Source organism: Vombatus ursinus, unplaced genomic scaffold (genome assembly GCF_900497805.2).
Source record: "Vombatus ursinus unplaced genomic scaffold, bare-nosed wombat genome assembly UNPS02014822.1, whole genome shotgun sequence".
Classification (NCBI taxonomy): Eukaryota; Metazoa; Chordata; class Mammalia; order Diprotodontia; family Vombatidae; genus Vombatus; species Vombatus ursinus.
The window spans coordinates 14,566,110-14,580,244 of record NW_020954600.1 but is presented as its reverse complement, the minus strand read 5'-3'; the positions used below and the strand labels follow the sequence as shown (position 1 = coordinate 14,580,244).

General features: G+C 36.6%; 1 protein-coding gene across 1 annotated transcript in view; it reads right to left on the bottom strand.

The window, feature by feature from the left end:
* CSTF3 (cleavage stimulation factor subunit 3) overlaps nucleotides 1-14,135 on the bottom strand; it is a 79,519-nt gene that overhangs the window by 9,654 nt on the left and 55,730 nt on the right. Inside the window, exons 4-14 of the mRNA XM_027837794.1 lie at nucleotides 8,840-8,872; nucleotides 8,438-8,535; nucleotides 5,148-5,214; nucleotides 5,026-5,060; nucleotides 4,814-4,940; nucleotides 3,396-3,473; nucleotides 2,213-2,375; nucleotides 1,931-2,040; nucleotides 1,273-1,389; nucleotides 927-1,001; nucleotides 44-187 (exon numbers count right to left, since the gene is read on the bottom strand). Of these exons, the coding sequence (XP_027693595.1) occupies nucleotides 44-187; nucleotides 927-1,001; nucleotides 1,273-1,389; nucleotides 1,931-2,040; nucleotides 2,213-2,375; nucleotides 3,396-3,473; nucleotides 4,814-4,940; nucleotides 5,026-5,060; nucleotides 5,148-5,214; nucleotides 8,438-8,535; nucleotides 8,840-8,872 (1,047 nt within the window). The remainder of the gene's footprint in view (nucleotides 1-43; nucleotides 188-926; nucleotides 1,002-1,272; nucleotides 1,390-1,930; nucleotides 2,041-2,212; nucleotides 2,376-3,395; nucleotides 3,474-4,813; nucleotides 4,941-5,025; nucleotides 5,061-5,147; nucleotides 5,215-8,437; nucleotides 8,536-8,839; nucleotides 8,873-14,135) is intronic.

The window sequence follows — 14,135 nt, the reverse complement described above, 5'->3', positions numbered from 1 at the left end:
TGTTTTTACTATTTTTTTTTTATAATGACATTTCAGTATTTACCTTACTACAGTAGTACTCCATTAATGCTGCAGTAACATAGACATGATGGCGTGTTCTGGTGTCTTCTCTTGCTTTCTTAAATATCATCCTTCCAGATTTGATGCCTTCTGCCCGCCTTGCAAACTTCATATACTGGATATAGACCTATAGAGATTTAAGGGATTTATAAAAATAACTCATAAGGTAAGAGAGAACATATTTACAGATGATTGAGCCACAGTAAGGCCTGAAGAATCCCAAAGTCTGGATCACACTTTATTCCCCTCCTTAGTTAACTTACTCAGAAGGTAGCAATCTTGATCTTCCCAGAAATAAAAATGTACAATTATAGACTCAGCATTTAAGTATTAACTTAAATCATTTAAGTAGCATTTAAGTATTGAAAAGGAGTATTATTACTTTCCCATAAATACTGAAGCATTCATTTAACTCTGTCAATTAATTTTCTTGGTGCTAAAGGTACAAGGATTTCCAAAGATTACACAGTGGAATCTCACTAATACTCTATTCATTATGGACCAAAATATAGGCTATTAGCCCAAACTTTCTAAAGTGCCACATCCCCTCTCATGGACCCTGAAGACAGTGTTATGGCAGCTGTCTATGTATGCCAAGCTTTTCCAGAAGTTCAACATGTGAAATATAGGCAGGCTACTTACGCCTCTTACTTCATAAAGAAAAACCATAGCGCAGCTAGGTGGCGCAGTGGACGAAGCACCGGCTCTGGAGTCAGGAGGACCTGAGTTCAAATCCCACCTCAGACACATAACAATTACTAGCTGTGTGACTCGGGGCAAGTCACTTAACCCCAACTGCTTTGCCCGCCCCCCCCCCCCAAAAAAAAGGAAGAAAGAAAATAGAAAGCATTAAAGCTACTACTCACCAGTGTCGGGTCAATGTCCTCAATAGCCAGAAGTCGATTGTATATGCTATGCACCTTCTCATATTTCATTCGACTCTGAGGTAGCAGAAAAGATTTGGAAACAATCAGCATTTATTAAACACCTACTGTGTGCCAGACCCTGTACTCAGCCTTTATGCTCTATAAGAATTACTCCCACAGATGCATTATTATGACATTGCTTTACATATAAGTAAACATAAAAGGCAAAGGGTTTAACTCTTCATTCAAATTTTTCCCCCGGACAAGGATAAATAAGGCAAAGGGGATAGATGAAAATAGCGCTGCAATAATAAATGAAAACATTCCTACACAGTTCTTCACCCACCTCTTCATAATCTGCATATGCAAAATAAAGAAGCATATTCTTCTTCAATAAAGTGCTAATCGCTCTCTCATATATGTTAGCAGCTTCATCGCTAAATAATTTAGCATTGTTCATGTCCTGTGGAGAAAGGGCAAGAAATAAAACTCACCTTCAGTTATTTTAACACAACTGAAATGCAGTTAATTAACACACTTTATCCTATTTTCTTTATTTATGCATAAATACATATATTTGGATTTATATTTTGTTAAAAGCTTCAAAGTTCACATTTTATTAGAGGGAGAGGATGGGAACAAACATTTATTAAGTGTTACTATACGCCAGGCGCTGTGCTAATTACCACTGTACAAATATTATCTCATTTGATTCATTACTAAATAATTTAAAACAGAATCAGTCCCAAGACTCATACAGCAAAAGTAATATATAAAAATGACTGCCATTGGAATCATCATTAATAAAGTTATTTAAAAGCCACTGCTCCCTATTTACTTTTGAAAAGTGTCTAGCCTGTTCATCGTCAGGCTTCCTCACTGACGTGCATTCTACATATGCAACAATTTTTTTGTTTGATTCTCATCTTTGAATGCATAGTTAAAGCAGGGTCAGGTCCCACCAATCCCAGTGAAAATGACCAAGAAGCTGTGGGCTGCCTTACCCCTTTCTCGGCCAACAGCTTGCTGGACTGCTCGAGGTACTGGGCTGCTTCATACCAAATATCTGGATGATGGCCCAGCACCAGCAGGCACTGCTCATATGCAAACATCACTACAAGAAAATGTTCAAACACAACAACGGTCAGAAGTCTGGCTATGTCTGCTTGATCTCTCCAGCCTTTCCAACAAATGGCTCTCAGGGACCACTTGAACACACACCCACGGACACCTCACACTTTCCCAGTTTCTAAGAAAGCCCTGTAATTTTGAGCTGATCGGGCTACCTCTTTTGGTGATAAGCGTCTGGTCTTCTGTTCGGAGAGGGTTGCTCTTTTCCCACTGTATGTATTTCTTCCACATGTCTACTTGCTGAGCCTCTTGGGGAGTATTCTGTGGAGGTACTGAAGGGGCATTGCGGTCTAAACCTTTCATTACTGTTTCATACTCCTAGAAAATAAACAGTTAGCAAGTGTTAGTAAGCCTATTTTCTTGGGTTAAAAAATTCAATTTTATTTCCAGAATATGGAAGCCTTCAGGAATTTGCTCATCATCCTCCCTGTGCGGGAGCCTTCCTACTCTTCTCTGTATGAATCCCATTTTAGTCTATGGACTGCCCAAGCAAGCATTAGTGGGCCAAGTATGCTTGAAGTATAGATCAACTGAGAAATAGTTATACACATAAACTGTCCAAATACTGATCATTTCGTTATAGCTAAAAAGTATCGGTGTTTTACATTTCAGCAAAGAAGGAAGGCTGCTGGTGCGGTAACAACAGAAAACAGTGTTGTCCTGACCATTCCAACAGAACAGCTCTTAAGTCCCCTACTTTGGGTCATCTGGCAGTGATCTAAGAGATCACAGGAGCGAATAATGGAGCAACCTGGTTATTATTCACCTTTAAAAAATACCTCTACTTTAGCTTTTCAATAAAGTATAATACAATAGGAATATTTTCTCTAATTTCTTCCAAAATGAATGTAGGAATATAATATTATATTTGACCTACAGAGATAGGCCCTGAGGCAGACTATCTTACTAAGGCAAGTTGAGGTATTTAGATCAGATCTAGTTTACCATTCATGTTCTGTATCCCTCTTTGTTGTTATGCTCATGAAAAGCAATTTTAACTTTTTAATCCATATTTACTTGGTATTTTATTTACCAGATAATATTTGCCTCTACTGAAGACTGATGCAAGTTGACAGTAGCAACAGCTGTAGAATACACAATACTTTATATCCATATACCACTTTAAAATACACTAATTCTGACATGAGGAACTCGCTCCAATTCAGTGGTTAGGTGACTTGTCTGAGGTCACATAGCCACTGTCCCAGAACTGGGACTAGAATCCAGGGCCTCTGACTTCTAGTCCAGTGGTCTTTCCAATATTGGACGTGGGACCTCACTAAGAGCAACATATTCATAATTAATTATTAAACTGAACATACAGATTAAACTCCAAACCTTTGCCACACGCCTGGCATTCATGTAGTCTCTACTTCTATCTTCAATCATTTTTTTAGCTAGATGTATGTTGATGCCCTAGAATAAAATATGTAGAAAATGTGTTACATTATTAACATTTAAAAATTCTAGCATTCATTTTAAAACCAAAAATTTCTGAACAAAGAAGGGCTTATAGTAGGGGAGTACACAAATAACTTAATTCTAAGAATGGACTTATTTTGGGAGTACATGTTGAAATAGGATGAACAGATGAATTCACATAAATGTAACATAGCAGCATTCAAATGACCTCAGTCTCATTCATTACATTTAACACTGAGTGCCTGACGAGGGAAAGGAATTACAGACAGCGATCATTAGTTTACCCTTTTAAAAAATCTTTTCCCTCAACTAATGACCTAACCTTTATATTATGACATATTAAGGCAGGCTATCCTATGCAATCTGACCTTGACCTCAGACATACTTAGATAAGGATGATTAACATCTTTAAACATAGGACAGAATACAAAAAAAGGATAATTACTTAAAATACAGTTTCCAGTAAAATTCTATCATAAAGAATGACAAAAGGAGCTGAACATTCAGCACTAAAAACAAATCATCTACGTTCATTCCTTATGCTTGCATCTCTATAACTTTGACTTTCTGAAAATTCAAACAAGAGTACAAAAGATACCTATGAGTTCATAATTCCTTCACTAGTTTATAAAGTGCTTCCAAATAAGCATGGAGATAATGAATAACTTCCTTCTAAACACAGGCATTATCCCCTGACTGAAGCAGTTAACTAAGCTGGTTAAGACATGGTGCTAATGAGGCCAGAGAATGGAGAGCATCTGAGTCAGTCCTCTCACCTTATAATGGAGGACCCTGAGGGCCAGAGAGACAGGAAAGGTCACCAAGGTACCATAAATCAGGACAGGAGAGGAAGCCCAGTGCTCTGACTCGACTACACCAGACTGCCCCATGGTTTCAATGAGTTCCCACTAACCATTCCCCTGCTTTAGTCACTGTCACTTGAGAAGAGAAGATGAATGGCTCAGGGAAAACTGTCACCAGCGCTGGAAAAACCATTTAAATCGCATGCCCTCCTGATAGGTCAGCAACGTAGTCTATATTAATCAAGGACAGCACATTTTATTTTCTACTTGATTTTTTTCTAGTTTATATTCAAGATAGAGTCTAATCAAAAATGTCCTTTGTACTTCATACTATTAAGTCAGAATATATTTAAAAGTAATTCAGTAGTACACATCAGTAGTACACAGAAACTCAAACACTCTCAGAGCCCTGTTTTTAACTCTTCCGTCATGAGTAACAAGTAACACCAATGTCCAGGCACTAGGCACTAGGCAGGCCAGAGCTTTCAATGTCTAAGCTACTTTGTAGCCAGCCACTGACTATTTATTTACCTCTTCATATTTATTATAGTCTCTCCAAAGTTGCTCAATATTGATCATTGGATTAACACAACCTCGCTGATAAACTCTCCGGACAGCTGTTATTCTTTGATTTTCTGCATAAGATCCAACAGCTTCCCTATGTGATAGATAACAGGTGTGACTTTTGCTATCATACTAAAAAGAACAGTTCAACTATAAAATGAAATTCTGAAAATACTTACACTCCTTTCAAGAAATTGATGTAATCCACCCAAATCTGAGAAATAAAATAAAAGGTCATTCACTTTCTTTACATATTTATATCCATTAAATTTGGTATAAATACTTTCATAACAAAACATACCTGATAAGACATAATTTCCATTCCAATTTTATCCAAAGCAAAGTCATATGCTTGTGCCATTTTTTCTCTGAAATATAGGTAATAAGAAAGACCTCAATTTAATCCATTAATGGAACACCAGGCCTCATGCTGGAGATTCAAAGTGATAAATAAAACAATCCCTGCCCTTAAGGCACAAGCTACTGGGGTGAAGCAGTCTGCACAGATAAAGAAATGCAAAATATGCAGAGTCAAAGCAAAATAACTGGGGAAGCACTCACAACTTCAGAGCTCAGAAGGCTTCCTGTAAGAGGCTGTATCTAAGTTATTCTTTAAGAAGTCAGGAGGGAGAGCATCCCAGGGGCACAACCCATGCAAAGGCAGGGAGGCAGGAAACATAATAACACAGGACTGGGCAAGGGAACTGCAAGTAGACCAGTTTGGCTGCAAAGTGTGTGCGAGGGAATAAATAATCATATTTATAAACTGTGAAATCTAGAATCTGGCTGCAGATCTACAGAACTGGAGGTATCGAAATCTAGAGACATAGACATGTCTGTGTTGTTGTTCAGTCTTGTCTGACTTCATGACCCCATTTGGGTTGTTGGGTTTTGGTTTTTTTTGGCAAAGATACTGGACTGCTTTGTCATTTCCTTCTCCAGCTCATTTTACAGGGTTAAGTGACCAGCCCAGGGCCAAACAGCTAGTATCTGAGACTGGATTTGAACTCTGAAAGAGAAAGTATTCCTAACTCCAGGCTCAGCACTCTGTGCACTATGGCGCCACCTAGCTGCCCACTGATACATCTGTAAAGAGAGAGGGAGATACCTAGATGTAGAGATATAGATATATCTATAGAAAGATCTAAAGATGTCTAGACATAGAGACACAGATATATCTGTAGTTACATCTATCGAGTCCTATAGAGATCTATAGGTACATCTATTTCCCTAGATATAATAAGGAATTAAGGCTGTCTAGACTGACTAGAAAGATAGGTGGCAGCCACACTACAAAGGGCTTTAGATTCCGGTTAGAATCAGCATTTTATCCCAGCGACAGCAGCGCGCCACTCAAGTTTCTTGAGCAGAGGGAGTGACATGTCCATTACTGACTTAGGCATATGGACTCGGTAGCTGGATGGAGTCAGAGAGGGAGAGACTGGAAGTAGGGAGACCAGTTAGGGGCCATTTCAATAGTCCAGACAAGAGATAACGAGGGCCTAAAGTACATTAATGACTGTGAGAAAGCAATAAGAGATGTTGCAGAGGTAGAAATGATGACAATACTCAAAAAGGGAATCTGAAATGTCATCTACAATTAAAACATAAATAATATTCTTTTAGCAAATTAAAAGAAGCCAGAGGCAAACAAAAATGCTAATTACCTGGCTGCAAACATAGGATGTGACAGTGTAGAATGTGTCCAAGAACTCAATGTTTACTTCATTGGCCATCCCTGATTCTCCTTTTAGCTCAGAACAAATTGCAAATGGTCAATGGGTCTATGAATATCTTCTACTGGCTAACATACAGTGTTACTAATATTCCTAAAATACCATTTTCCACACATCAACCTCCTGCTCAAAATTGTTCATTGTTTCTCTGCTGACTAAAGGTAGAAGTCCAAACTCTATCCCATAGCATTTAGGCTAATCCCTATACTCCCCTCTTTAATCTAACATAGACCACTCTACAGCCAAGCTGGTCTACTCGTTGTTCCGTGAAAACAGCATGCACAGGACCCACCCCTCCAAGAAAATTCAATTCCCTATCATAAATGCTCCTCTCTCATCTATTTCTCTACTTCCTTAAATCCTACCCCTCACAATCTCCCTCCTCTCAAGATTTAGTTTTTGTTAAACTTTATATTGTTATTTGTATTTTTATGTCTCCCCAGCTAGATTCTAAGTCTCTCAAAGGCAGGGACTCTTATTTTTTGCATCCCCAGAGACCTAAAAATCATAATCAGTCAATAAGTGCTTGGTGAAAATGTTGGGAAGCTACAGGCATAGAGACTATATAACAAGCACAGCTAACTACCAGAATGAAGAATGCTTAAAAGGCCAGGAAAAATACAGAAAGACTGTAATGTGCTTTAATCTCCTTTTTGGAATATGTCTCAGAATAAATATGTTAGGAGATAAGCATTTTGTTGTAGAAGACAGTAAAGAGTCCCGCATCAGGTGAAAGAGAGAATTCTGGCAATGGTTATATAACTTACTGGTCTGCCTGTACATGAAAAGTGTTCAAGGTTCAACCTCATTAATGTACAAAAGATGTATAGATTAAAACAGCTTTGAGGTACCACCTTACATCCCTCAAATTAGCAAAAATAATTGAAAGTAAGGAAACTCAATGTTGGTGGGATTAAGAAAGAGGCACAAAAGTTCACTGATGATGGACCTACAAACTAGTAGAATCTTTTTAAAAAACAATCTGGCAATATGCAGTCAAAATTACAAACTAATCATGCCTTTTGATTGAATAATTCCATCATAGTAAATATAATGGAAAAGCATTATTAAAAAGGGGAAAAAAAGGACTCTATTAAAGGCTTTTACAACAGTAGTATTTGTAATTACCCAAAACTAGAAACAACCTAAATAAACTAAAATAAGGGAATGGTTACACAAATTGTTGCACATTAATAGAAATTCAAGCCTTTACTAAATACAGTAAAGAAAAAGAATAGCAGATGAGCTGAGTATTTTTACTCTATTTGTTTACATATTTACTACAACAAGTAAAGAAGAAAAATGGATGAAAATGAATGGACAAAGAACACTGATGGGGACTTAGAAAATAGGAGAAAATTGTAAAAAAAAATTTAAAAAGTAAAATTGTACCTAAAAAGACAAAAGAGTGCATTATCAGCTGAAAGTATGGAGGTATGTGGAGCAATAGTGAGAATCACTTAATCCCCACAAAAAAAAAAAAAAAGACTGCAGAAAAAGCCCTGTAAAATTATTTAAGGCACTGCCACATCACATAAACTATCAGCATGGGTGGCATCAAACCAAACTGAATTCTGGAAAGTTTGGTGTTTCAGTACAAAAAATTTAGATGTGCATTTGTGGGACCACCAGAAGTACCTAAGCCACTGGCTTTCACTGAAACTTGAGAATTTTTTTTATGTGGTTGAGTAAAAGACTCCCAAGGTCTAAAAGACTAATCCAATGTGGAAATCTATTATTTCAAGTCCATAAGTTTTTCTTAACTCTTCTCAGCATCAGAGAGAAGGAATAGGAACAAATGTGAAAATGTGTGCCCGAGTGAGTTTACATTTTTGGGACCCCCAGATTCACTTACTTGTAACTGGGTAGTTTTCCCTTGGTTTCTCTGACATAGGAAAGATAACACTTCCATAAATCAATATGTAAAACCTTCATGAGGCATCTCTGAAATAACTGTTAACACAAGAGAACAGTATTAGCTATATATAATAAAATTTCACTTTTACATTATTGAGGTGAAATTCATAAATCTAAATTCAGCAGAGAAAAATAATTCAACTGTATTGGTGAAATTTTGTATTCTCATAAGCAAGGTTACATAACATAAGGAAAAAACTTCTATAGTCTAGGTTGTATTCATTTCTATAGTGGAGGCTTAAGTGATTTTAAACCTATTCTTCTGCTTATGGTCACTAAAATATTGCAACGACCAGTTAAACTATAGTATAATATTTTGAGTATGTTTGAATGGACTCACCTTTTCAACCTTGTCATAATTTTTAGCTTTAATCTGCAGAGAAATAGAAAAAATAAAGGCTTATTTTTTTTTAATCTTTAAAGTAACAGAAATAACTTTCTATACAATATTATTAACAGTTTCTTTTCTTAAATATGTTCTTCCTTAAATAGCAAATACTATGAGAGTATGGAAGCAAAAAGGAGCTTGTAAACTTATTTTACTTTGAAAAACTACTATAGCACAAAATAATTTTCATAAACTTTTAATGTCAAGGCAAATATCCCATAGCATAATTATCAGATAAGGTGAACCAGATACAGCAAAATTGGTCCTAGGACAAGCAGCAGGAAAGGTGCCCTCAAATGAGCTTTTTAAGAAAAATTCTATTATAGGAGAGACCTCAGACTTTAGGTCACAGGTCCTATGATGTAGGGAGAAAGAGACCTGGGCACAGGAGAGACTGTGGAAGAAGATGTCACCAGGGAAGGAACAAGGGTAGGTGCATCCATCATCAAGTGAAAGCCCATCTGGCAGTTTTTTATTTTAAGCAATCATACTTGCTAACTAGGCATTTAAGCTCAGTTATTCCGTCCTGCTGAAGAAGTACAACTACTAATAGCACACTCTAAACTTTGGTGCCTGGGGACAAAGCACAGTGACTCCAGCCTCTTACAACGTACACAAAGTATTGACTCGGCAACTAAAATGAAAGGCAGGAATCTGTAGGAGGACCACCTGATTGAAGGTTATTCGGAATGAGTACTGAAGGTAATATTTGATTCAGGACTTGTTTTTACCAAGTAGCCACAACTAGAGCGATGGAACGAAACTATTGGGTAAGGCACTGAGGTTAATCTCAGTAAGTTTCCAAATGTATGTATGCATGCATGTATGTATGTATGTATGTGTTACAGCACATGAATCCAATTATTAGAGAATTGGACCAGTGGTTAATGAATATAACTGTCAGGTCTTTATACTTTAGTAATGTGAACTCATCTCTCTTAAAGCTATAGAATTATCTATAATATTGTTTGTTTCCAGTACTATACACATTGACACTATTTATACAACTCCCTTCCCCTGACAGCCTTCTGGAATCTTACTGAATCAAACTTCCTCCTTAAGAGGGCATTTCTGCGTGCCACCCCCTGCCCCCAACAAACATTATTCATCAGCAGTTTAGAAATATAAAATACCCCAAATTATGAACATTCATAACTATTTTCAACATGCCAGTTGGTTCTACCTCTTCCACTTTCTATCCATGGGCTATTGAACAAAGCCAAAGGCAGTCTCACAACTGGGCTCACTGGGTACATTATGAATTGTGTTATCCAACTTCAACTAGGCCCTCTTTGGAGCAAGGTAAGTCTTTTTATTCCCTCTAAATGATTTCCTGATTCTCCAAAGAAGCTCATTTCAAACCTTCTCTTTCTTCCTTAAGCATTCCATGTCTCTCTTTCCCTTTTTCAAATGAGGACCTTACCTCCTACTTTACTGAACAAATTAAGGCCATTAATGTGAATTCCTTAGTCTCTTATTTTCTTAATTTCAAAACCTATTGACATTATCTCCCACTCTTCCCCCATGTCCAATCTATGAAGGCCAACCCCAATACACATGAAGCTGATCTCATCCTGTCTTTGTTAGTAGATTTACAATCTTGAACATTCCTTCTCAAATCTTCAGCCTCTCCCTACTGCCTCAAACATACCCCAGTCAACTCATCCTAAAATAACCTTCACTAGATGCCACCATTCCCTCAAGCTATGATCCTATAGCTCTCTACCCTTTCCCAGACAAACTCTTTGAAAAAGGTGTCTATACTTGTCATCTTCATTTCCTCTTCTTTCACTCACTCCTAAACCTTTGGCAACCTGGATACTTTGTCCTTTCTGGGTTTTCATGACATTTCCTTCTCCTGTTTCTCCTCCTACCTGCTAAGCATCCTTCTTCATCTCCTTCACTAGCTTATCATCCACACCATACAACAGCTTACATAGGTATTCCCCAAGGTTCCATTCTAGGTTTTCTTCTAAGGATTTCAGGAACCTTCTACATGCTATCTCTTATTTAATTATCATCTCTAAGCACACATGCCTGGCACGTAGTGAGCACTTAATAAGTGCTCATTCATTCACGACCTATCTATATTTATATCTACATATTTCACCAACTCACCTCTCTCCCCTGAGCTTCAGTTTTACATCACCATTGGCACAATGGACATTTCAACCACTTTTCCTTTTGAAATTCTCAACTCTTTCAAACTTCTTTATCTCTGTAGAAGGTACCACCATTCTTCCTGTGTTATGCCTGACTCCTCTTTCCCTCATGTCACATATGAAACTGCCAGACCTTGCCATTTTCTTCTTTACATCTCGTGTTCAATCCCTTCTCTCTTCACACAGCTACGGTCTTAGTTCAAAGTCCTCCTTGCCTCTTGCCTGGCTAACTGCAACAGCTTTGTCTCAAGTCTCTCATAACACAAGTCCATCCTTACGCACAGATCTGACCATGTCACTCCTCTACTTAATCAACTCCAATTGCACCTAATTGTTTCTAGGATGAAATATAAACTATGCTAGTTAGCTATTAAAACCCTTCACAATCTGGCCCCAATCATCTTTCCTGCCTCCTCAGATATTATTCCCCCGGCTTCCTGCATTTGAAATCCAGCCAAATTCGCTCTTCTCTCTTTTCCTCACATGACCATTCATCTCCCTTCTCCATTTCCATTACATTGTCTGTCTCAGATGCCTGGAATACACTCCTTCCTAATCTCCTCCTCACTGAGGCCCTCTCCTTCTCCAAAATAAAGCTCAAGCAACGCCTTCTGCAAGATGCCTTTCCTGATCCCCAAAGTTACCATGGCCCTGTCTCCCAAACTATACTGAATATAACTTTGTATTTATTCACTTTCTATCTATTCTGTAGCTACTTAAATATGCTTGTTGCCTTCCCCATTAGAATGTACGAATATAAGGATTATTTCATTCTCTGTCTTTGTTCTCCCAGTGCTTAGCAGTGACTGCATGTAGTAGGCATTTAATCAAAACTTTTTCATTGATTGATGGTAGTATAATAATGCAATAATGGAAGACTGTCTCATGTCAACAATTTTCAGCTGGTAGATGACCTCATCATTCAACCAAACCTATTTTCTCCAAAGAGAACCCTGACCTATAGCTGTGATGGATTTTTTTCAGTCTTCATTCATTCTGATGTAGCTACTACTTTTGATACTGCTAAACACTCTTCTTCAATACGCTTTCCTCCCTAGGTTTTCATTATAGCAGACACAGTTAGTGGACTGAGTTAGGAAAATATGAGTTCAAATCCAGCCTCAGACTCTTACTAGCTGGAGATAATAACAGCACCTACCTCTCAGTGTTGTTGTGAAGATCAAATGAGTCATATTTGTAAAGTACTTGGCAAACCTTAAAGCATTACATAAACTCTAGCTATTATTAAATGGTAGCTTTGACTACTCTCTTCTGATGTTTGGTCTAAGAATTTTTTTTACATCTTAGAAACTAAGCTCCAAGAGGCATGGGGAATAGGGGAAAACCTTAGCTCTAACCTAAATCTTGATCAATTAATGAATAGTACCAATAGGAGGTGCCATTTAATAACATTATTATAAAGTTAACAATTTTTTTCATAGCATCTTGGAATATTTATTTCTTATTGATGGATATGCTAGCATAAATGCTATTGGAGTTAGTTACTCAAATGAATTATGTCTAGACAATTACTGCAAAGTATTTACAATACTATTTATACTTTCTAAGATAGAAAAAAGAATATTTTGTTTTTAAAATCATATGTATGTGTAAAATGATAAAAGTATCTTATAAAACTTCACGATTTGCTCTTTACATAAGTATTTGGGATGCCTCTAAAGTGAAAAAGAATGAGACAGAGAAGGCATTTAAGGTCATTTCAGAGCGTACAAGTCAATGTTTTCAATAATATCCAAGATTTAGTGCATTGGCTAAAAATCAAGTATTACGAGAAAAAAATGTTTAGTTCATTAGAGTTTTTAATGAAGTTCAAGTTTTTTCAAAATTAATTGACAAAAATGTTGAGATTGTAATTAATTTGAAATAAGGTTTATCATTTTAAGTAGAACAAAGTATTTTAACATTTCAAATGAACTCAAATAATGTTCCTGATATTTTACAAGTGATTCATTACTTGTGGATCATTTAGTTAAAAATCACAATGGTTCCCCAGACCTAAATGATGAAAAATTTGTCTTCTGCAACTTGAGTTTTCACGTGAACTTAATATATAAAACTAATTTTCTTGCTGATGGTGGAATTTGTACTTTACTTTTGAAAGATGTGAAAATCTATCACCTAACCAAATACCCTCTTCCTTATTTTAAGTATAGGCTGGTGTCTTAGTAGAGTGCCAATCATTATATATAGGAGCATTTTTATTAGTGGTAGTCTTCAAGGATTATTTTAAAATAAAAGGAATATTGCATGTTTATTATACTTGCTCTGTCCTGTGCTTGAAGACCTAAGAGAGGTATAAGCATCCAGTTGTATGGAAAATACATCATAATTTCCTCCTATAATAGTTAATTCTTTCATAGATTTATACTAGTATGAACTCCTATGAAACAATTTTAAGTGCAAAAGGGATTTCAATATTTTTCATCCTCAAAATTTTAAAGAAAATTTGTCTTCAAAGCTGAGGTCATGTTAAAAGATAAAAATTATTAAAAATTTTGTTTTTAAATCAGGGCCATAAGCATTATTATCAGTGTGTATAATTAATACAGAATGGTTCTAAGACATATTAAACAATGAATCTTATGTGCAGATAGCTCTACATAGCAACACCTAGGAAGAAACCAGGTGGACCATATGAATACAGCAGGCCTTTATATTTATTATGTGACAGAAATTTAATCAATTTTACCTTTTCAGTTACATTTTTCAAAGCATTATGGGATTGCAGGAAGACTCTTTTGAGTTGACACACGCTAAGGAAAGACTTGTGCTCTTTCCCTAGTTTCCCTATAGAATGTAAGTTCCCAAAGAACAGGGATTGTTTTATTTGTTTCTGTATCTTAGCTTAATCCAGTAAATAATTGTTGATTGATTGACCAACACACAGTATCCAGAAAAGAATGATAGATGAAATTTTTTAAGCCTTTAAATACCTTCTGACACTTAATAATTGTTTAACCCTGGACAAGTAACCTCTCTGATCCTGTTTCCTCATCTGTGAAATGATGGTAACACCTTCATCAGTGGGGCCTTGGTCAGCATTAAATGAGAATTACGTAAAACAT